The sequence below is a fragment of the Pseudopipra pipra genome, chromosome 8 (genome assembly GCF_036250125.1).
Source record: "Pseudopipra pipra isolate bDixPip1 chromosome 8, bDixPip1.hap1, whole genome shotgun sequence".
NCBI lineage: Eukaryota > Metazoa > Chordata > Aves > Passeriformes > Pipridae > Pseudopipra > Pseudopipra pipra.
Window position 1 is genome coordinate 19,525,290 of NC_087556.1, and position 18,607 is coordinate 19,543,896.

Consider the following 18,607-nt stretch of genomic DNA (forward strand, 5'->3'; position numbering starts at 1 on the left):
GTCATCAGAAACACAGGAACATAGGAAATGCCAGATGACATCAGATTGCTGTTGTGGCTCCTAACACACACAACTACTACAAACCAAGTACTAGCACCTTGCAATACCAAACGTGCATTGGCTCAGCTGCTCATAGCTGTGACCGAAGTTTCTGATCTTCAGAGAAGGGTTTTAGCCCTCACTCCAAATGCCACCCAGGGTAATGCTGTCTACTTTTATCTGATGCTTTTTTAGCCTTCCTATGTTCTTGGCCTCTATGACTTCTGGAGGCAAGGAGTTCCTCCACTACTTACACACAACATCATTGCACTGTACAGTTCATGTCCTTCTCGGTTTAAAACTCCAGGAGACTTGCATGAACCAAAAGAAAGTTAAATAAAGCAGGACCTCTACATAACAAAGGTAATAAAATATTATATAACATAGGGTTAGTTTAAATTGGTATCTGCCCCCAGTGCTAGGTAATAAACCAACCTGTAAAAAACATTTTTTTTTCAAATAGTTACATCTTAACTATATAAAAATAGCACTGTGAAAGCAAATCAATTTGTGCAAGGGGGAAAAAAACCCAAATGAGAAAAAAAAAACCCTTTGGAAATGCGTGAAGCGTTGCTTTTGTGCTGTATGATAACAGTAAAATGTATTCATTCCCTAATACTGGTTATCTGCTCTCTGGGTCCTACAGTAAGAAATCCTGTAGACGGCTTACAATGCTTGCCTCTTACATCTTGAACCTCCTGTTGATGAAGAACAGAGTGAAACACTATTAAGGTTTATTTCAGTTGCAAGAGCTTTGATATCAGGCCTAGTCAAACAGCAAATCTGTGTTTGGACTAACCCAAAGGCATTTCTTTTGTAGCCCCTCCAACTAGTATTTGCTGAACATTTTGGGAGAAGTTCTCCACAAAGAGCTACTGGGACTCAACAGGGCAAACCCAGCAACGGGTGTTATTTGGGCAGGTTGTGCTCATAAGAGTTAGTAAGGTGTTCAGAACTAACATAGGAGGAAGGCTGGCTAGAAAGCTTATTCTGGACTTGAAAGCCAGAGCAGAGAATTATCAGTGGGCAAAGAAACTCAGCAAAAAAAACCAGCAGGGAAAGGAGGGATTAATCATTTGTGAGCAGCCCCAGTAGTGGAGCAAGTGGCACTGGGAATGCCTCCTCTACCTGCCCCTAGCCCACAACTGATGGAGATCACAGGTTGCAGTTCCAGAGAGTGCCTGGTCTCTGTGAGGACTGAAGAACATAGAAGGCAGCCTGTGCTCTGCTCTTGGTGGTGTTTGGCTTCCACCATGAGGTGGCTGGACAGCAGAGGCACACAGTGTGCTGCCCATCCAGGAATCATCCCCACGGCCTCCCTGCTCTGGGACTCTCCCTCTGTAAACAGCTGGGGAGCACAGCAGAGCTTGTGGTGACAGCTGCCCAGTGAAGGTGGGGTGACAGGGAGGGCAGGCAGCCACAGGTTGCACAGTAAATGTGTGAGGCCTGAGGTGCTGAGGTTGGGAGCTCAGGGTGGGATGCACACACATTGAGACTCCCAGTCTCAGTGTGAGCATGGCACCCAGGAGAGTGTGGGTTAGGCAAGTTGTACAAGTGTCTTGTGCACTCAGAACAAGGAGGCAGTTTGCATCGGTGGCCTCCAGGTTTTCTGTGAAGTGACCCCTACTCCTGCTCCAGGCTGATCAACATTTTGCAATCTAGATGAGGTCACTAAGGCTGAGTTACAAGTGTCAGAGGGTAAACACCAGGTATTCAAAAACTCTGATGTCCCGATGTGTCTTGTCAAACATCCCTTTCAATGTCTGCTGGACAAGTCTGTGTGACCACAGTCAGAGACAGTTGTGGCTACTCCTAGTAAAAGTAGTCTCAGAAACTCATCTGGGTACAAAAAGGATGAGTAAGCCATGAGGAAAATTTTCCTCTTTGAAGATATCTTTTCCAATATCCCACAGCAGTAACCCTACTTCTTTTGGTGCATAAAGGCCGGACAAACCACTTTGGTGAGATAATGAAAACAACTGGGACATCCAGAGCACTGGTATATATAATACCATTCTCTGGGACTTGCCTAGCATCTCCCATAGGAAAGGCATCAACCCATGCACCAAATCATGTTGTCACCACGTGGTGCTGCTTTTGTCATTAAAAAATACCAGTAGCAAATTCATTATTTATATTTAAACTCTGTCAGTTTGATACTGGACCTAAAAGAAACAGAGCTCCCAAACCTTTACCCTGTTTTTGACTTTGACTTTTCAGTGTTATTTTGGCCTCTTTGTGTGTCCATTTTCCCATTGTAAAATAGGAAAATTTTCCCACATCTGTTGTGGCTAAAATTTCCCCTTGTTTTTCAGAGTTTTATCTATATAATATTCCTTTGCAGGAGGGGTAGAGATGTTATTCTCAACAAATATAAGGGGAAATGGAGGTCTGGATAAGCTAATATATTTGCCCAAGATCCCATATGATGGTCAATGGAAGAGCAGGGATTTGAACCTGAAGTATCCCAGCTCAGAAACTAATGCTTCCTACCATTCTTTCTCCCTGGAGACTTTAGTGATGTTGCACGGGAAGGGCAGAGGGGGCCCCGTTTCTTCTGTTGCTTTTTTTTATGAGTGCGATGACGTGGTCTAAATTAAAAGAAAAATACAAAAAAGACTGCCATAAATTATCCATATACAAAGGCCTTATTCACATTTATCCTATGGTTCTTTCGCATCTTGCTGACGGGGTGCAAATGATGATAATATCCCCTTTCATATACCCTCTGCCTCATAGGAATGCTAGGCAAATGGAAGTGCCCTGGTGGCAGGACATTTGAAAACTCTAAGGCCAGAACAACCCTTTCACCCAAAATGCCTAACCCTCCCCAAATGCATCAGCAAGAACCAATGGCTACTCTAAGGAGATTTGTGGGCATTCAGTGCCTTAAAACAAGGCTATAAAGACAGTCACCTACATTGTCCCCCTCCGTGTGGGGCCTTTACCCCACACACACTTGGTGGAGTTCTGGGAGGTTGTTGTTCTGGCATCTTGGACTTCAGCCCTTATTTACAAATGAGGTCAGAAATTAGGAAGAGCTGCCACACTGGGGTTTCCCAACACAATGTAGGAAGGCAGCAGTACTGAGAGTTTCCATTCCTTTCTCCCAGCAAAGGTTTTTCCCATGTGACTTTATTATCTTCTCCAAATCCGTCAGCTCTCTTCTCTGTGCCTACAGTAGCGGCTGAGTTTAATGGATTCCAGGATCTTGGACTGAGGGAAGTTCTGCAGTGGGACTATATTAACATGACAGTGGACAAGATGGTCTCTGCTTATTTTGGGCTCTGTTAACTCTGTAAGGACCTGATTTTGCATTATCCTTTTACAAAAGGAGAAGGGAAAGGGAGTCAATGTACTGTAAATGATGACTAGGATTGCCTGGAAGTGATAGAGGATTTGTTAGCTATTTCAAGAAAGGACTGATTTGCCCCTGGTCTATAAAATGAATGAATGTTGAATGATGTTGGCCACAGCAGCTGTTCAATGATTTTTAAAGCCAGTTAAGGAATTTGAATTCTTGACAGCCTGAATGTATTTTACTGATGTCTCTCATGAGTGTGTATATTACATGGAGATGTGATGAATATAAAGCAATAATAAAGCCTAAGCAGAATTAGTGAGCAAAATAATTCCCTACTAGAAACTATCTCTGGTTTCACAATTAACTTTATTGGATTACTATTCTAGGAACTTTTCCTTGCTCTTAGCTTCAGATTATAACACTGAAGATATTCTCATATTGAAGTGATGGTATAGATTAAGATGTCTTCATAGTTTGGATTCTACTTAAACAATTACAAGAGCCCTTTCTACAAAACGTATTGATTTTATTACAGAAAAATAAATTCCCATGTACAATTGGGTTTTCATAGCATGAAACAATTAGCCATTTTATTGCTAGTGCATATAGGGTAATGTCACATTTAATACAATTTCAGTACAAGTGAAAAAATATAATATATGGCTGATTGAAACTGATAGCTACATTAACATTTATAGATCTATATAGATTCATTTTACAAGCTGTTAGTAGTTTAGAGGGATATCGGTGTTTTAAACTACCAACATTCATATGGCTCCAATTCAAATATATGAATTATTTGATGCGCTATAAATGTATTCCAAAGTACGTTTCAGAAGAAGTCAAAGCTGTGCACTAAAATATATCGAAAACATGCCTTGTGAAAATGCTACAGACAGACCCTGACTGTCTGTGGAGCATGAAAATGCCACTGGTGCTAGCATTACTAGTTGGAAAATGAAAACAATGCAATGATTACAGGATTAGGTGATGGAGATATATGTTTTCTGTCATTTCATAGAGCTGGGACCAAATTCTCTTTTGTTACTCAGTGTAAACCAGGATGAAATACACCAAATTAGCAGAATTGGATTAGGTAAACAAAACCCAGAATCTGGCTGGAGATCAGGCAGACTCATTGGTTTCAGTAGAGCTGGCCCACTTCTCACTAGTGGAAGTGAGAGCAGATCGTGTTCCAGCTGAGTTGTTCCCCTAAGTCAGACAGGCACACAATCACATTTGCCCAACCCTACACATTTCTAAAGTGCCTCCTAAGTTTCAGGTTGGGGATGACAGCAAACAGAAGCTCAAGCAGGAGCTTGAGGACTTTCCCAACTTGTAAAACAGAGTAGCTCAAGTCCCTAGGATAGTCAGCATGAGCCACATCCTACTCTTAGGTTAGGTGGTATCTAAACCCAAAGCCATCCTGGCAGCATTAACCTGGATTACTTCTACAGAGAATTTGTCCAAAGGACAAAAGGGCTGAGTGGTGGCAGCATAGAAGGCACTGAGCTTTGGATGAGATGGGAAGAGCTGTCAGGGCTGGAATCACAGCTGGCTTCTTTCCTTCTTCCTCCTCACTCTTGGTCCCAGTGTGGTGATTAAAGGGACACATGGAGGGATCTCTCTACTTCTGGTAGTGTTTTTCCCCCTTGCTTATTGTAAGAACACAGGGTGTGTGTGGGGGAGGACAATAAAGAATTTTATTTTTTTTTAACTCTACCCCTTGTTTGGCAGATGCATTTACAAAGCAAACAGTGGAGGGCATTCAGCTACCTGTGCCTCACATCTGCCCTAGGGCCATACCTTCCCCAATAATGCATTGCTTTTGCAAATTACTGGATTCCAGCCCTGCCTTCACCCCACAGATGCAGGGGGGACAAGGTTTAGCAGGGTTACAGCGCAGTTACTGAGGGGTGGGAATGTGGTGGGCAAGGGTGAGAGGGATACTGACTGCACAGGTAGGCTTGCTGGCCAAAATGTTGCTGCTGAATCAACAGCAGCCTTGCTAGATTAAGAGCAAGGAAATGCTTTGTACCATCACCTGTCTCATCTTCTAAACCTGGAAGGCTGGAGCCCTCCCCTGCAGCTCAACACGGAAGTTTGCTCTGTGCTGCTCTTTCTTTCTTGATGTAAAATTGAACAGATATGGACTGAGTCCACCTCAAAGTAGACATGATCAACCACTTTCAAAGGTAATAAAAACAGATTTAAAGAGTCTGAATTTGCCAAGTTTGGCTGGTTTACCTCTGGCCTTATGGGAAAGCCTTATTCGTGTCAGCACATCTCGCCTCGGCCGACATTATTAGCGCTCCACACTGGCCAGCAGAGAGACAATTTCTAGTGCCCTAGGCCTCAGCTGCCTGTGCAATCAGAGTCCTGGTATAACATGGAGAAGGGGCTCCAAAGACACTGGAACGATATAGATTCTGAAGGAATTGTAGTTTGGCTTGGGGAGGAGGGGGCATAAAGGAAGAATTTTCCTTGGGAGAACGGCTTTTTTTAAAAAGAGGATGAGTTTGGGACCCCAGAACATATTCATTGGCATTGATTTTGCCTCAAACTCTGGCAAAATTCTTAGTTTAACATCTAGGATATACTAGAAGCTGTTGTTTTAATACAAATTAGGTCAATTCCAAACCCTTCTTCAAAACAATATCTGATTCCACAAGTACTTTGTCCACATGGTAAAAGCCAGCCCTTAATGTTCTACCCTTTAATAACTCAGGATGTTAGCTGTTAAGTCCATTTGTGTCTTGCCTTACTTGTTTAAAGCCTTCTCCAGATATTCCTGGATCCACTTTAACTTGGGATCAATGCATACTTGCTTGCTGTTGCTCTTGAGCCTTGCACTGCCAAAGAAGAAAAGTCAGAGTGAGTCTGATGTGCAACACTCCTCAGCCCACACCCACCACCCATCCCTGGGTGCCTTATTTTCCTTGGGTGCCAGTGCTGCTCTCGGTTAACCCACCCTCAAGATACCTTTTATAAATATCACTGGTTTGGAAGCACTGGTACCACCTGTCTCCTTCGATGCTGGCTCTTGTGGTCTCTAGTGGGAATCATGCGAGAGTGGGACAAATACACAATTTGAATGTAAGATTTCCAATTCATACCTGGGCTGTTCAGTGCCAACAACAGGAAAAATTTCATTTTGAAATACTGACATGGTAAATTTAGGTAATTTTTGTAAGGAAATGATTAAGAACAGCTTTCAGACTCAAATCAAAACTGAAGTTTCACAGATTTTGAGGACAGACATGAAACCATACCTCTTGAGTTTTCTGAAAGGGTCTGGTCACCTGTTAGCTTTTTGTATTACATTAAGACTGAACTAACAGGTTGCAATCAGGAAGACAACTGTAAGTATCATAGTGCCAGAGGCAGGTTTTCCCTCATGTATTCACTCAGCACTAGAAACAAAGGCAGAAACTTCCTGAGGGGGTTCTCCTGGATGTCCAAGCTGCACTACCCACACCAGACTGTTTAGCTAATTTGAATTCAGCCTTGAATTTGTGCTTATCTGCACCTTTCATTCAGAGAAGCAGGACAAATAGCTTTTCACCAGCAGGTCTCGACCTCCAGGGATCTCAGGGCCTCTTGAGTGTTGTTATCTCCCTCTTTCCCTGCAGTACCCTGCCTCTGCCCCAGCTGCTCAAAAATTTCCCCTTTAAACAGCCTGCCTACCATGGAAAAGTGCAAAGAACAGCAATTTTATGGAAATGCCCATACGAATAAGTTCAGTACTTGTTTAAACATTTTTCTGGATGGGAGCCAAAATGTTCCTCACTTTATAAAATGAAATCTGCAGAATATAAAACTATGTCATAAGAAATAACAGGTCAAAAAGGCTCCTTGGTCTGAAGTTATGCAACAACACAGTTGTAACATAAACACATCGAAGATCCGTTTTGCAATCCCTGCGCCAATAAAGAGATGAATGGGCTTAATTCATATTTCCCTTACAGCAGTGCCAAGCTGGAGCATTTCCAGTGAAGTGATACCAACAGAGTACAAGAATGGATTTGCTGATGTTAGCAATGCCTGGGAATTCTTGGCCTCACAGGACACAGAATCAAAAGCACACGTAACCAGTCTCCAGTCACATACAACACAATTCCTCTCACCTAATATTAAGACATTGACTTCTTTAGACATTTATTTCTGAGCCTGTCAGCCCCTGCTCCCTGTGCAGTCACAGAAGAGATGTAGGCAACTGTATGGAGTGTTTAACTCGGACTGGTTTAGGTGTCTACTTAATGCAATTAGTTGCATGCTAAAAATGCTTATTTCCCTGCACTGAAAAGCAAGGAATTTAGTGTGGGCTTTGTAGAAGTACACATTGACAGAGGAGTTCCCTGGATTTGGAGAGATGACTTCCAATAGAATGAAAGACAAAAGCCTGCTCTTAAGACTTTTTTTCAGGTGCAATTCCCCTCAACCAAAAAGGAAAATGTATTTGTGCAAAAAACAAAACAAACAAACAAACAAAACAAAAAACCACACATGAAAAAAACAACACCAAAAAACAAACAAAACCAAAACAAAACAAAACCCACACAAAACAGCAAAAACCCACACCAAAGAAACCAAAAACTAACAAACAAAAACCCTCCAAACAAAAACAAAACAAAACAACCAAAAACAAACCACAAAATATTTCCTGGCAACTATATGTGTCACTTAGATTCTCTATTCCTGAAAACAGTAGCTTTTTATTTATTTACTGTATAATGCTTAAAACCATCAAGATGAGAAATTCATATGTTAGTTTTGATTATACTTTACCTCCTGTTTTGATAAAGACCTAGTTCAAACTCATGATGTTTCAAGAGTATTTGGAGGGAGGTTTTTAAGTACCTTACTTTTTAAAGTAACAAAAAGATGGTAAACTACAGGTTCATGTGTTCTGTGTACCACAGACAAACACATTTGGGGCAGGAACGGACAAGAACATGAGATGTTTCTGTTTCTGTATTTCATGCTCTTATCTATCTTTGTTGACTATAATCCTACATTAATTAGGAGATAAGTATATACTCTATCCTCTCTTAAATGCTGTCATTTTCTTGAAATTACTCCAAAAAATTCAAAATCCTCTACAAAGCCTTAGCACTGGGACCCTTATGACATCCACTGACAGTCCCAGAGCACAACTGCATGTACTCTTGCATTTTGGATGCTTGCCTCCAAAATTGTTTATAGGTAGAGATTGGAGTTAGTCACAGCTGGTTTTGCCATTTCTGTGAAAGGAAATTATTTCTCAGCTGAGGCTTACATTTTTCTCACTGTCCTCCACCAAATCCTAAGGCAGAAGCACACATGATAAAATGTGTATGATATACCCAGAGTGATTTAAAACAGAAAAAAAAATCATAAATAAAAACTGTTTCATGAATGGATACACACTCATACACATTCCTGAGAAATCTGATGCAAACCACACCAGTTTTCTGAGTGAAGAAATGTTTTGGATGACAAGAACGGATTTTTACAGCATTTGAGTGGCAAGAGGAAGGGCTCAACACATGGGTCAAAGACCGCACTAGTAATGGGACTGCACAGACACCAGATCTAGTCACTGACACCCTCTTACAGAGATCAAGAGAACTCGATAGTAGTAAGGCTCTCATGCAATGAAAAGATGAATGTTATTTCTCTTCTTCTGAAGATTTTGAATTCTGGGAGGGGAGGAAGGGGGTCACCCATGAACCAAAAAACCTTTCCTAAAACACACATACACACGCACACATGAATCTACAAAAACCAACAGAAACCCCCCCCATTTTTCCTGAAAACCAGGGTTTCTTTTTTCAGCAAAAATGAAGAGGTTATTTTCCATTGGGAAGCCATAATTTCTGTCCAGCTTGAATTTACTGAGACAGCCACTGTTAAGTGTTCGTAGATCAGGCCATCACATGTTTAGAGTCTGTACCTCCTGTGGAGGATACATGAAATACAGGAATTCCTTCTGCTTGTTTAGCTCCACTCTACGGTAAAGTGAGAAATTAGAAGACTCAGACCCCACTGTAAAGTCTTTACCCCAAGGTGTGAAGCTCCACATTGAAGGCAATGGACAGCCTGTCTGACATTGCTGCTCACATACCCACGGGGGAACAGGACATGGGATCACAGAGTCACAGGGAAATCACAGAGGTAGAACACAGCTGAGAAACATCCAGCTGGGCTCCTTTATGTGGGGTAAAGCAGAGTCCAGCTGTATCTGACATATGGGGTGAAGAGATGGAATCATGGGATGAGACAGACTGAAACACAACTACCAGAGCAGGCACCAGCTCTGTGACTCTTCTTTTTGACACCTGAGATTTGCACCCAGATGAAAAAAGACTTACACAATCTGAAGTGAGCAGTTAGGTGTGGAGAGGATTTTGAGGTGCTTAATGTTGGCTCTTGCCACGTTGCTCTCGTAGAATCGACAGGGACATCGGTAAGTCAGGCTGACGGGTTTCTCTGCGAGACAAAGGGAGGGAAAGGACACGTTACTCCCTCTGTTGCTCCCTCTTGCTCCCGGTCAGCAGCACAGATACACAGAACAGGGCCGACAGAAAGGAACTCCCTCCAAATATGCAGGTGAAAAAACAGCAGTAGAAAAGCTGTAACTTTGGGAGAGCATTTGCTCACAGCTCAGAGCACAATCCCTTTAGCCCAGTGTCCAGCCTTTCAATAACTGTGCGTGGGATTTTGAAAGACAAAAGAAGTGGGAAAGAAAATGAAGATAAGTAAAGTAGAAGAGATTAGAATAAGGAGTCGCTCCATTGTGCAGGGATGCTCCTGGTAATTAGACGAGATAAAGGCCAAAAGAGGGGGCACTTGTCCTCAGTGTTGTTCTACTCAAACGATTTTGACCCGAGGCCAAATTAGAAGGTAGCCAGAAGAAAGCGATGAATTCCAAAGAGTTCAGATCAAAACGGATCGGCTCAGGTGCAGGCTTTTCACAGGGGACTTACTGGCTACAGAAAAACCCCTGTTTTGCAGGCGTTCCCAGGGCCCAGCTGACCTTTCCCCACTGCTGCCAGCTCTGACTCCCAACCGAGGTACAGGCACAAGAAGGTGAGGCTCAGAGATGTGAGATCCAAGCGGTTTTACAGAAGAGATTTTGAGTCTTTTGAATTTCCAGCCTGTGGCTAAATAACGGCAATCGAGGAGACAGTTATTAGGCAGGGTGCCCTAAATACACTATTCAGGGGCCACCGGACTGGAGGAGAGTTCTGTCACTGGCATCATTAGGGACAGAATTAGGTTTAACGCCCTAGGCTAAAAATCAGCCATGTATATGCATGCATATACATGAGAAAACCAGCCTGGAGCCCACTACAGCCTCTGCTACCTGATTTGTCCATGGGAGAATTTGATTACTGGCAACGAAGTGCACATGAGTAAGGTACTCTAAGTTTCAAAGCTCCAAGCGCAATAAAATACAAACACAGAAGTCTTGCCTGGAAGTCTAGGAGGAGATGACTAAGATTTTAAACAATTTCCCAGTGGAGCAGTTTTCAGTCTCTGGGAGGAATTAAATTCATATACCTAACCCTGGAGGTCTGGCTCATGCTGTAGATGGTCAGATCTATATCTGACAGGGTTTGAGATACCACATGGCAATCTGGGGCCCTGTTTGTTTAACCACACAGGATTACTTGCAGCATCCAAATCCAGTTCCCTTAAAGGCAGATGGGGAGCTAAGGCTTGGAATCTCTAAACAGCTGTCTAGGAAGGTGAGAAAAGAGGCAGCTTTCAAAGGGTAACTGATCTACATATATCACACATTTATCGATGCCTGTCTCTAGTACACATAACCATAGACAACAAGGTGAAATTTTCCTGTCCTCAGGAGGGAAACCTTTTTTCCAAGTGCCTCTACCAAGCGATAAACCAGAATCAGATGCCATATGAGTGAAATTAATCAGTGGGAGTAGAGCTCCTCTAGATTCACACCAGAATCTGGGTTAAGAAAATTGAAGGACTTTTCTATCAGTGATCCCATCTAGGAGTTAATAAAAGGGAGGAGAAGCTCCCATCTGCAGGGGGAGGAGGAAGGAGGGCTACAGGGTGAACCTTGAGAACATGCCTTAGACTGGCTAGTGCTAATGTGAAAGGGAGTGAGGAAGACACTAGGGTTTTCCACTGCAAATCTGTGCCTGATAGCTACACATCTGTGAGCTTGTATTGCAAAGGGAGGCTGAAACAATACAGTCATACAACACCACTCAGCACAGCTGCAGTGACACTGTCTCTGCAAGTTTGTACCAACTAAGTTTAAGCAAGCTTTAACCTAAACAACATGCAAGAGATGAACTGTTCAGATCTATGATTTGATAATGTAATCCTGTCCTCTCTGAGACTCGAGGCGGTATTTTCAATCCCATACCACTTGAAATCAGGAGCAGAGAAAGTTTAACCATGACTAACATGTCTGTAAGTCCTAAAGTTGTTTCTGGCCCAAGAAAAGGTATTCAGCACAGCAAGGAAGAGAAGTCCTAGCATTCAGTGTTCAGTGACAAATCCCCCCCAGCACAAGAATCCCTTTGCTTGGTGATGATCAGCAACAGGCACTGAGCACCAGGGAGCATCAGCACAGGCACCCATCAGGTCAGCTCTCTGTACCACTAAGAGGGAACTAGTATCTCCTGCCACTGCCCCTTGGTTCACTGTGCTCTCAAGGCTGAAAAACAGGGAAAACTAGTGCATGTGGCATCTCCCAAGACATGAACCCCTATCTTCCTAAAGTAGGAGGGGGAAGGGGCCATCTGGGGGCCATAATTTAGGAAGGAGACATTTCTGGTCTTGCTTTGAGGCTGACAAACACATTCCCTATTTCATTTCAAAATTTGAAACATATTGTTCCATGCACATTAGGGCTGGTTAAGCTGATTAATTATTCTACACATGTCATCATCATCATCATCATCATCATCATCATCATGGCTAGGCTTCGAGAAGGAAGATTTGGGAAGGACTCTACCCACATTTGCTATAAGCACGACTATCCTAAACATCTACAAGTGTACTGCAAGTGTTAATGCTCTGGGAGGTCTCTGATGTCTAACAAACACTGAGCACAAGCTGAAGCCATTCTCACAGTGGGGCAAATTAATATAGTCTGTTAATTGCTCTGTTAGATGAAAACATCGGTTTTCATGCAACTGATGGTACATAAAGCTTTTGAGACCTTTATCTGTCTGGCACATTTAGTTAAAATGGTAGAATACAGTCAAAAGTTACAGAAAAACCAGATGCTAGTCAGACATCTCAATGTCATTCCTTCAGCCTAATTTTACTTAGATGAGAAGAAAAAAAGAACCTCTTTTGACCTCAACTAGAAGAGTTTGAAAGGGTTTTGGGTTTGGGCTTTTCAAAAATAATAAATAGTTTTATTGCTTTCTCACCCAAATTCGAGTTTTGCTGGCTCTGAACACCCACCTTTACTGGCAAATTCTTTCTAGAAAGCACACACAAAACCCTCTCACAGAGTGGCGACTTGTCAATGTTGGATGATACCTATTTCACCCCATAGGGATCTGCTTCTGTTCACCCACACTGAAACTGGACAGTAAGGGAAGAAGTGAGTTGCCAGCTCTGCAAAGTTACCATCAGTAACTTGCTGTGTGGGCTAGGAAGCTCTGGATGGTTGAATAAAGAGGGAAGCTATATCCAGGCAAGCAGGCTGGACGTGAATAGACAAAACATTTGATGGAAGCATCATTTTACTTCTGTTCAGTTTAGGATGCATCTGTCATTATCAGGAGATGGATGGTAACTTTTTAAGTCTAGAACAGCTACATTTCCCTGGAAAGCAAAGCTGGGATAGACAGATAGAACTTTACCAGGTGACTAGGAAGAATTCAGAGCTCACCTGCCTTCCAGTACCAGGAAGCCCTGCAAGACCTCATCTGGATCAGGGTTGAGAGCAGTATACACATGCAAAGAAATAGGCAAAAAAACTTAAAACTCTCTTATCGCTGCAAGACGGTGGGGGTCACTGTCCTTACGATAGTTTCTCTCCAGCTCTTTTCCTTACTCAGGTAGTCATGTCCCCACACGCTTACCCCCTATAAAGATACCCGCTGTCGCTCGCTGCCAGCAAGGGAGTGCAGCCGCGCTAGGAGCGAAACGAGGTGCAGCCGGGCAGCTCTGTGGGCCCCCCAACCCTGAGCCAAGCGCTACCAGAGGGAAGGAGAGGGAGAGCTCCTGAGCCCCCGGTCCCCTACTCCCATGCCTCTAGGCCTGCACTCGCCGGGGCTGGCACTGCCACCCGTGGTCCCCCGGGTCTGCCTTCGCTGCCTGCTGCTCGCCTCCCAGTCTGCAGCCCCAGGGTGGTGGGTCCCGGCGAACGCGGCGCGGGCCGGAGCCCACCTGGGCCGGGCCGGCTCGCTGGACAGTGCCCTCCGTGTTCCACCGGGACGGGGCTGTTGCGAGGACAGTATTGTGGAAAGGCATCGGGGAAATATTCGGGAGCAATTAACTCTCTCAGGCTAAACAAAGAGGGCACCGGAGGGCATCCTCGGCCGCCCTGGGTCGGGAACACCCAAGTTTCGGTCGACAGAATGAGAGAATAGGACGGGAGCGAAAGTTTGAAAAAGCGCCTATTATCCAGTCAGGGAGGTTTCGATGAATGGACAAGTGGTGGTAAATCTCTGCCAGGTGAGAAGCCAGACGCAAGAAGAACGTCCGGGAGATGCCCAGAGGTTGCGGGCAGGACCCTCGTCCCTCCACGCGCGGGGAGTGCGGCTGCCCCGCGCGGTCCCCGCTCCCCCGGAGCCCCAGGGTACAGGGCTCCCCGCGGGATGCGGGGCAAGAAGCGCGGGTTGCCGCGCTCTCCGGGGCTGTCCGAACCCAGCGGCACCCACGGAGTGCAGCCGGCAAACAAACCGGGAAGCTGCCGCTGTGGCCGGGCTTCGGGGTAGACACGCGGGACCGCGGGGACTGGTGTGGGGCGATCGGGCTGTGAGACGGCGCTGCGGTGCGGGAAGGATGACTGCGGGGGCCGCTGCCTTCGAGACCAAAAGCAGTGCCGGCCGCCAGCCCGCGACCCCCCAGACCCCTCGTCACTGAAGATCCCTGCGCCCCCCGAAACCTCCCCGTGCACCCGCGCCGGGGGCGCGGTAAATTCCTGCCGAGTGATCGCTTTGGCTCAGCTCTGCACTGATTGAGGGAAGATAGATCACAACAGAGGACAGAAAAGGAATTGAACAACAGCCTGTTTCTAATTTCTTGTAACTTTAAGGGCTGGGTTTTTCTAAAGGGAAAGTCGATATGCATATTTTGCGGCCAAACCACCTCCCTGCAGACCGAGCGCTGCTGAAAGTCTTACCCCAGACGATTTCAATCTGGGGCGAGTTTGGCAGAGAGGACCGCTTTGGCCAGCTTTTTGAAAAAAGCCAGGGAGGGATGGAGGGGAGGGAGGGATGGGAGCCTGCCTGCTTCCAGCTCACCACAGCCATCGCTCGGGCTCGCCAGACGCGCACATCTGAGCCGCGGCCGGAGCCCGAGCCGGGACAGCGGGCCGGCTGCGGGGAATGTGGGGAAGAGCGGGGATTTCCGCGGGACCATCGCTCCTGGACGGACTGCCGGCAGGAGCGATGCCAGCGGCAAGCAGGCGGGAGAGCGGCGCGGCCCCGCAGCTCACTTACCCTCTGAGAGGGAGATGACGGCCAGGGCGAAGGCGAGCAGCGCCAGGGCGCGGAGGTCCATGCTGGAGCGGGTGGCGGACGCGGGCAGGCGCTGGTCTGCTCGTCCCGGCGGTCGCGGCGCTCTGCCGGCGGCCCCTCCGCCCCTCCCGCTATAGAGGGGCTGGGACCGCCGGGAGGGGGGAGGGGAGCCAGGGGGAGTAGCTAGTCTATGATTTATTGCCCGTGGCATGTTATTACATCCTTCCTCCGCTAAAAAATGCTTGGAAAGGAACCAAAAGAGCGAGGGCTTCTCGCTCCGCTCCGGCAGCCCCCCTCCCCAGACACAGCGCTTTGCCCCCGCAGCCCCGCGCCCCGAGCCCCCCTGGGACTGCAGTGGCAGAGCGCTCCCCGGAGGTCCCCCCCGCCCGGCGGCTCGGGGCTGCGGCGGGGGGACGGGATCACCATCACCCCAACCAGCCCTAGCCGGGAGGAGAAAGTTTCCTCACCAAACTATGCCAGTCCGGGCCCTTTTTGGGCACCCTGGCCCCGCTGTTCTTGAACCAGAGAGTGCTGCTCGATCCGGGGAAGCGGGAGGTGACGCGTCCCTTAAGCGTTCACACCAGGGAGAGGAGAAAGCTTCCTCTTCACTCTGGTGGGCGCGAATCTAGATTTACACTGGTGGCCTGGGCACAGGATCCAGCGCCTTATACCAAGTATCCTCCCAGAAGTTTCTGTGGGCATTTGGGGGTAAAAAAGAGAGAGACAGGTTTTCAGTTTTTGCCTGCACGTGTTTGGCCCCAAACGTCACCTCTTCCCCATATTAACTGAACCCAGCTGTACATTTGCTGCCAACATTCCACCTCTTTTGTATTGCAGATGCCATTGGGCTCTCTGGCACCTCGGCTGAAAGCCCTGGTAGCCCTGAAGAGCCCGGAGGCCCAGGGGTGTCACTTGCCCTCAGCTATTACAGCAATGTCAAGTGTAATCGACTTAAGCATGTCCTCGCTGTCTGCAGCCCAAGCCCACGGGGCCCTGTTTGTTGCTATTAAATACTTTAAATAAACATCGAGGCTTTGATTGAACTTGGGCTCCTCGTCTGCTTTTAAAACAGGCACCTTCAGTTGGGACAGTGCGGAGGCAAGTGGGTACAGTTAATCCTAGTATGGAACTGTTTAAAGGACAAGTTCACAATGCCAACAAAGACAGCAGCAGAGTTGTTTTATATCCTGGTTAACTGCAAACTCTCCCAACCACAGCCTGTGAGGTTGGAAACAAGAGCCCAGATACTGTACCTGTGCTAACCTGTGGTAGTTTTACTGAGATTATTTCTAGAGGCCAGGGGAAATGCTTGCAGTGACACTGGGTGACTAACAGGAACCCTCCCTGACACATATGCATTCAGCTCCTTAAACGTAGTTAATTGTATTTCTTAGTCTCTGCTTACCAAGGAGTGCTGATTTTGTGTAGACTGATCTCGTTCCCACCTCCGCCCCTTTCTTTTCCGTGAACTAGCACAGTAGTGCAGGAACCTGATGCACTGAAAGGGCCAATGCTTGTAACTAGCGCTGTGAGTCTGGCTCCTGCTGCCATGACAGCTATGACACTCTGCAGGGACAGGAGAAGCTAATCGTAATTGCAAACACTACTAGGAGTGCTGCTGTCCCACCAGTGCTACCACTGGCACATGGGGACATCCACACTGCACTTAGTAGATACACTGTTACGTCCACACTACACTTAGAGACGCAATTATTTAGAGTAATAACACTTAAAAGTAATCGCCTGTCTGCTGTTGCTATTGCCACAGAGAAAAACAGCCCAAGGATCTAATTAGACTGGATGAATGTGGAACGAGATCAGAGTCAAATCTGAGTAGCAGTCTCCCCCTCAGACATGCAGACGTGTTGCAACTGAAGGTGAAAACTGTTTGGATCCTAGGAAATGTCTGGACAGACCTTCAGAGCTGATTCGAGGAGTCGCAGCACGCAGATAAAAGGGCTCTCCCTACACCTCTGGAGAGCTGAGTGCTCCAGCATCAGAGGGTCCACACCCTTCTCCTTAGGGCAGGAGGATGCCTCCGTCCCCCTGCATCTCGGCTGTCCTTCCCCTCTGCCACCGCCACCTCTGCGTGGGAGACCAAGTCTCCCGAGGAGAAGGAGACAGGAGTACCGGGATACCTCACTCGGCACCATCCCTCCATAGCCTTTTCGACTCCTCCCAGCCGGCCTGGGAGGGGAGCCTGGCGGGGCTGGGAGGTGGGGGGTCCAGGTGTTGGGTAAAGTCCCCGGGAGCTTGGCACGGGCAGAGAGGCCACCCCGCCGTGCTGGACCGCCCCGCATCGACGGCTGCCGGGAGAACCGCTGGTATTTCGTTCTCCGCGTCCTTCCTCCTCACGCGTGCACACACCCGCACGGACCCGCAGGTGTGTTCTCCACCATGCAGAAATCAAGACACCAAAGCAGGCTTCGGGGTCATTTTGCCAGGGTGATTTTCCCGGAGCAGCACAGGACGTGCCCCGCTGGTACCCTCAAGCGGAGGGGAATTGTTTGGGTCAGAGCGCAGCCGAGCCCGCGGAGCGGAGCGCGGAGAGGGGCTGCGGGGACAGCGAGGGCGGGGAGCCCGCACCGACCCACAGCTCTGCACCGGGGCTGCCTTCGCGGCTTCACCGCTGTCATCCTGCTCTCGGGGTGAAAAAGAGATCTCCGTACAATAACCGAGCTCATCTGCATGAACTCCGAGCGATTTTCATGAACGACGATTTTGGTTTTTAATTCCCGTCAAGCAGAAATTGCTGCTTGCAGTACAACAATTCTGATCTTAAGATTTAACCAGCAACAAAATAACAAAACAAAACAAAGAAACCCTCCCCCCTCAGTGGGGGTCTCATGGTTTACCCCTCACCCCAAACTACAACTATGAACTCAGGGAAATCTGAACGAATTGTACATTTAAAAGGAAAGTCAAATGACTTGCTAAGTGTTAAATTCCTTGAAAAGTTCGTTTCAACTTAATGTTAACTCCCACAGAATTGACCAGTGTTTATCTGGATGCTCAAAAAATCCAGGCTACACCCCTTGATGATCTGGGTGACTGAATATCTCTCCCTCTCTCTCTCTCTCTCTCTCTCTCTCCATTCCCCCCCAACCAGCTGCAGCCAGAACTCCCTAATAGCCAGTAAATTTAATCTTTTATCTGAATGCTAACAAAGAAAGGATGAATTCAGAAACCTTAAACAGACCCACTGTTGATTTCAACACAGCTTGAGACAGCCTTTTTTAATAATACAATATTCCAAATTTTTAGTGTGCTTGTATCAAATTACATTTCCTCTTAAATGAGAAGATGGCAACATTTCTGTTGCTTAGAATTTTAGACTGGCATAACCCAGCAATGAAATCATTATTATCTGGTGTTGTTTTAAATCCCGAAAGATTATTTCTAAACCAAGTTATTTCTGGCCAATATAACACAACTTCTTAAGAAAATTTTTGGTGAGTCAAGAATTAAACTGAATGTCTTCAGGTTGGGAAAACAGTACCCTTGTTTTCATCTTTTTCTCACTAATGCTACTTGACTGTGATCTTCCTTAATATTTCCTGGACTTATTATCTGTAAATAAATGCCACAGTGTTCACAC

General features: G+C 46.4%; 1 protein-coding gene across 2 annotated transcripts; it reads right to left on the minus strand.

The window, feature by feature from the left end:
• Positions 1-268: 268 nt before the first annotated feature.
• CXCL12 (C-X-C motif chemokine ligand 12) lies at positions 269-15,166 on the minus strand. Of its 2 annotated transcripts, XM_064662830.1 has the most exons (5): positions 14,992-15,166; positions 9,697-9,814; positions 6,109-6,195; positions 2,533-2,630; positions 269-737 (listed from the first exon to the last, which is right to left on the minus strand). In XM_064662830.1, exons 1-5 carry the CDS (start codon positions 15,050-15,052, stop codon positions 706-708), a joined length of 396 nt encoding a protein of 131 aa, XP_064518900.1. In that variant the 5' UTR covers positions 15,053-15,166; the 3' UTR covers positions 269-705. The 2 variants fall into 2 exon arrangements, with proteins under 2 accessions (XP_064518900.1, XP_064518901.1); XM_064662831.1 differs by lacking the exon at positions 2,533-2,630 and having other exon boundaries at positions 595-737; positions 14,992-15,154.
• Between the last annotated feature and the right edge of the window lie 3,441 nt (positions 15,167-18,607).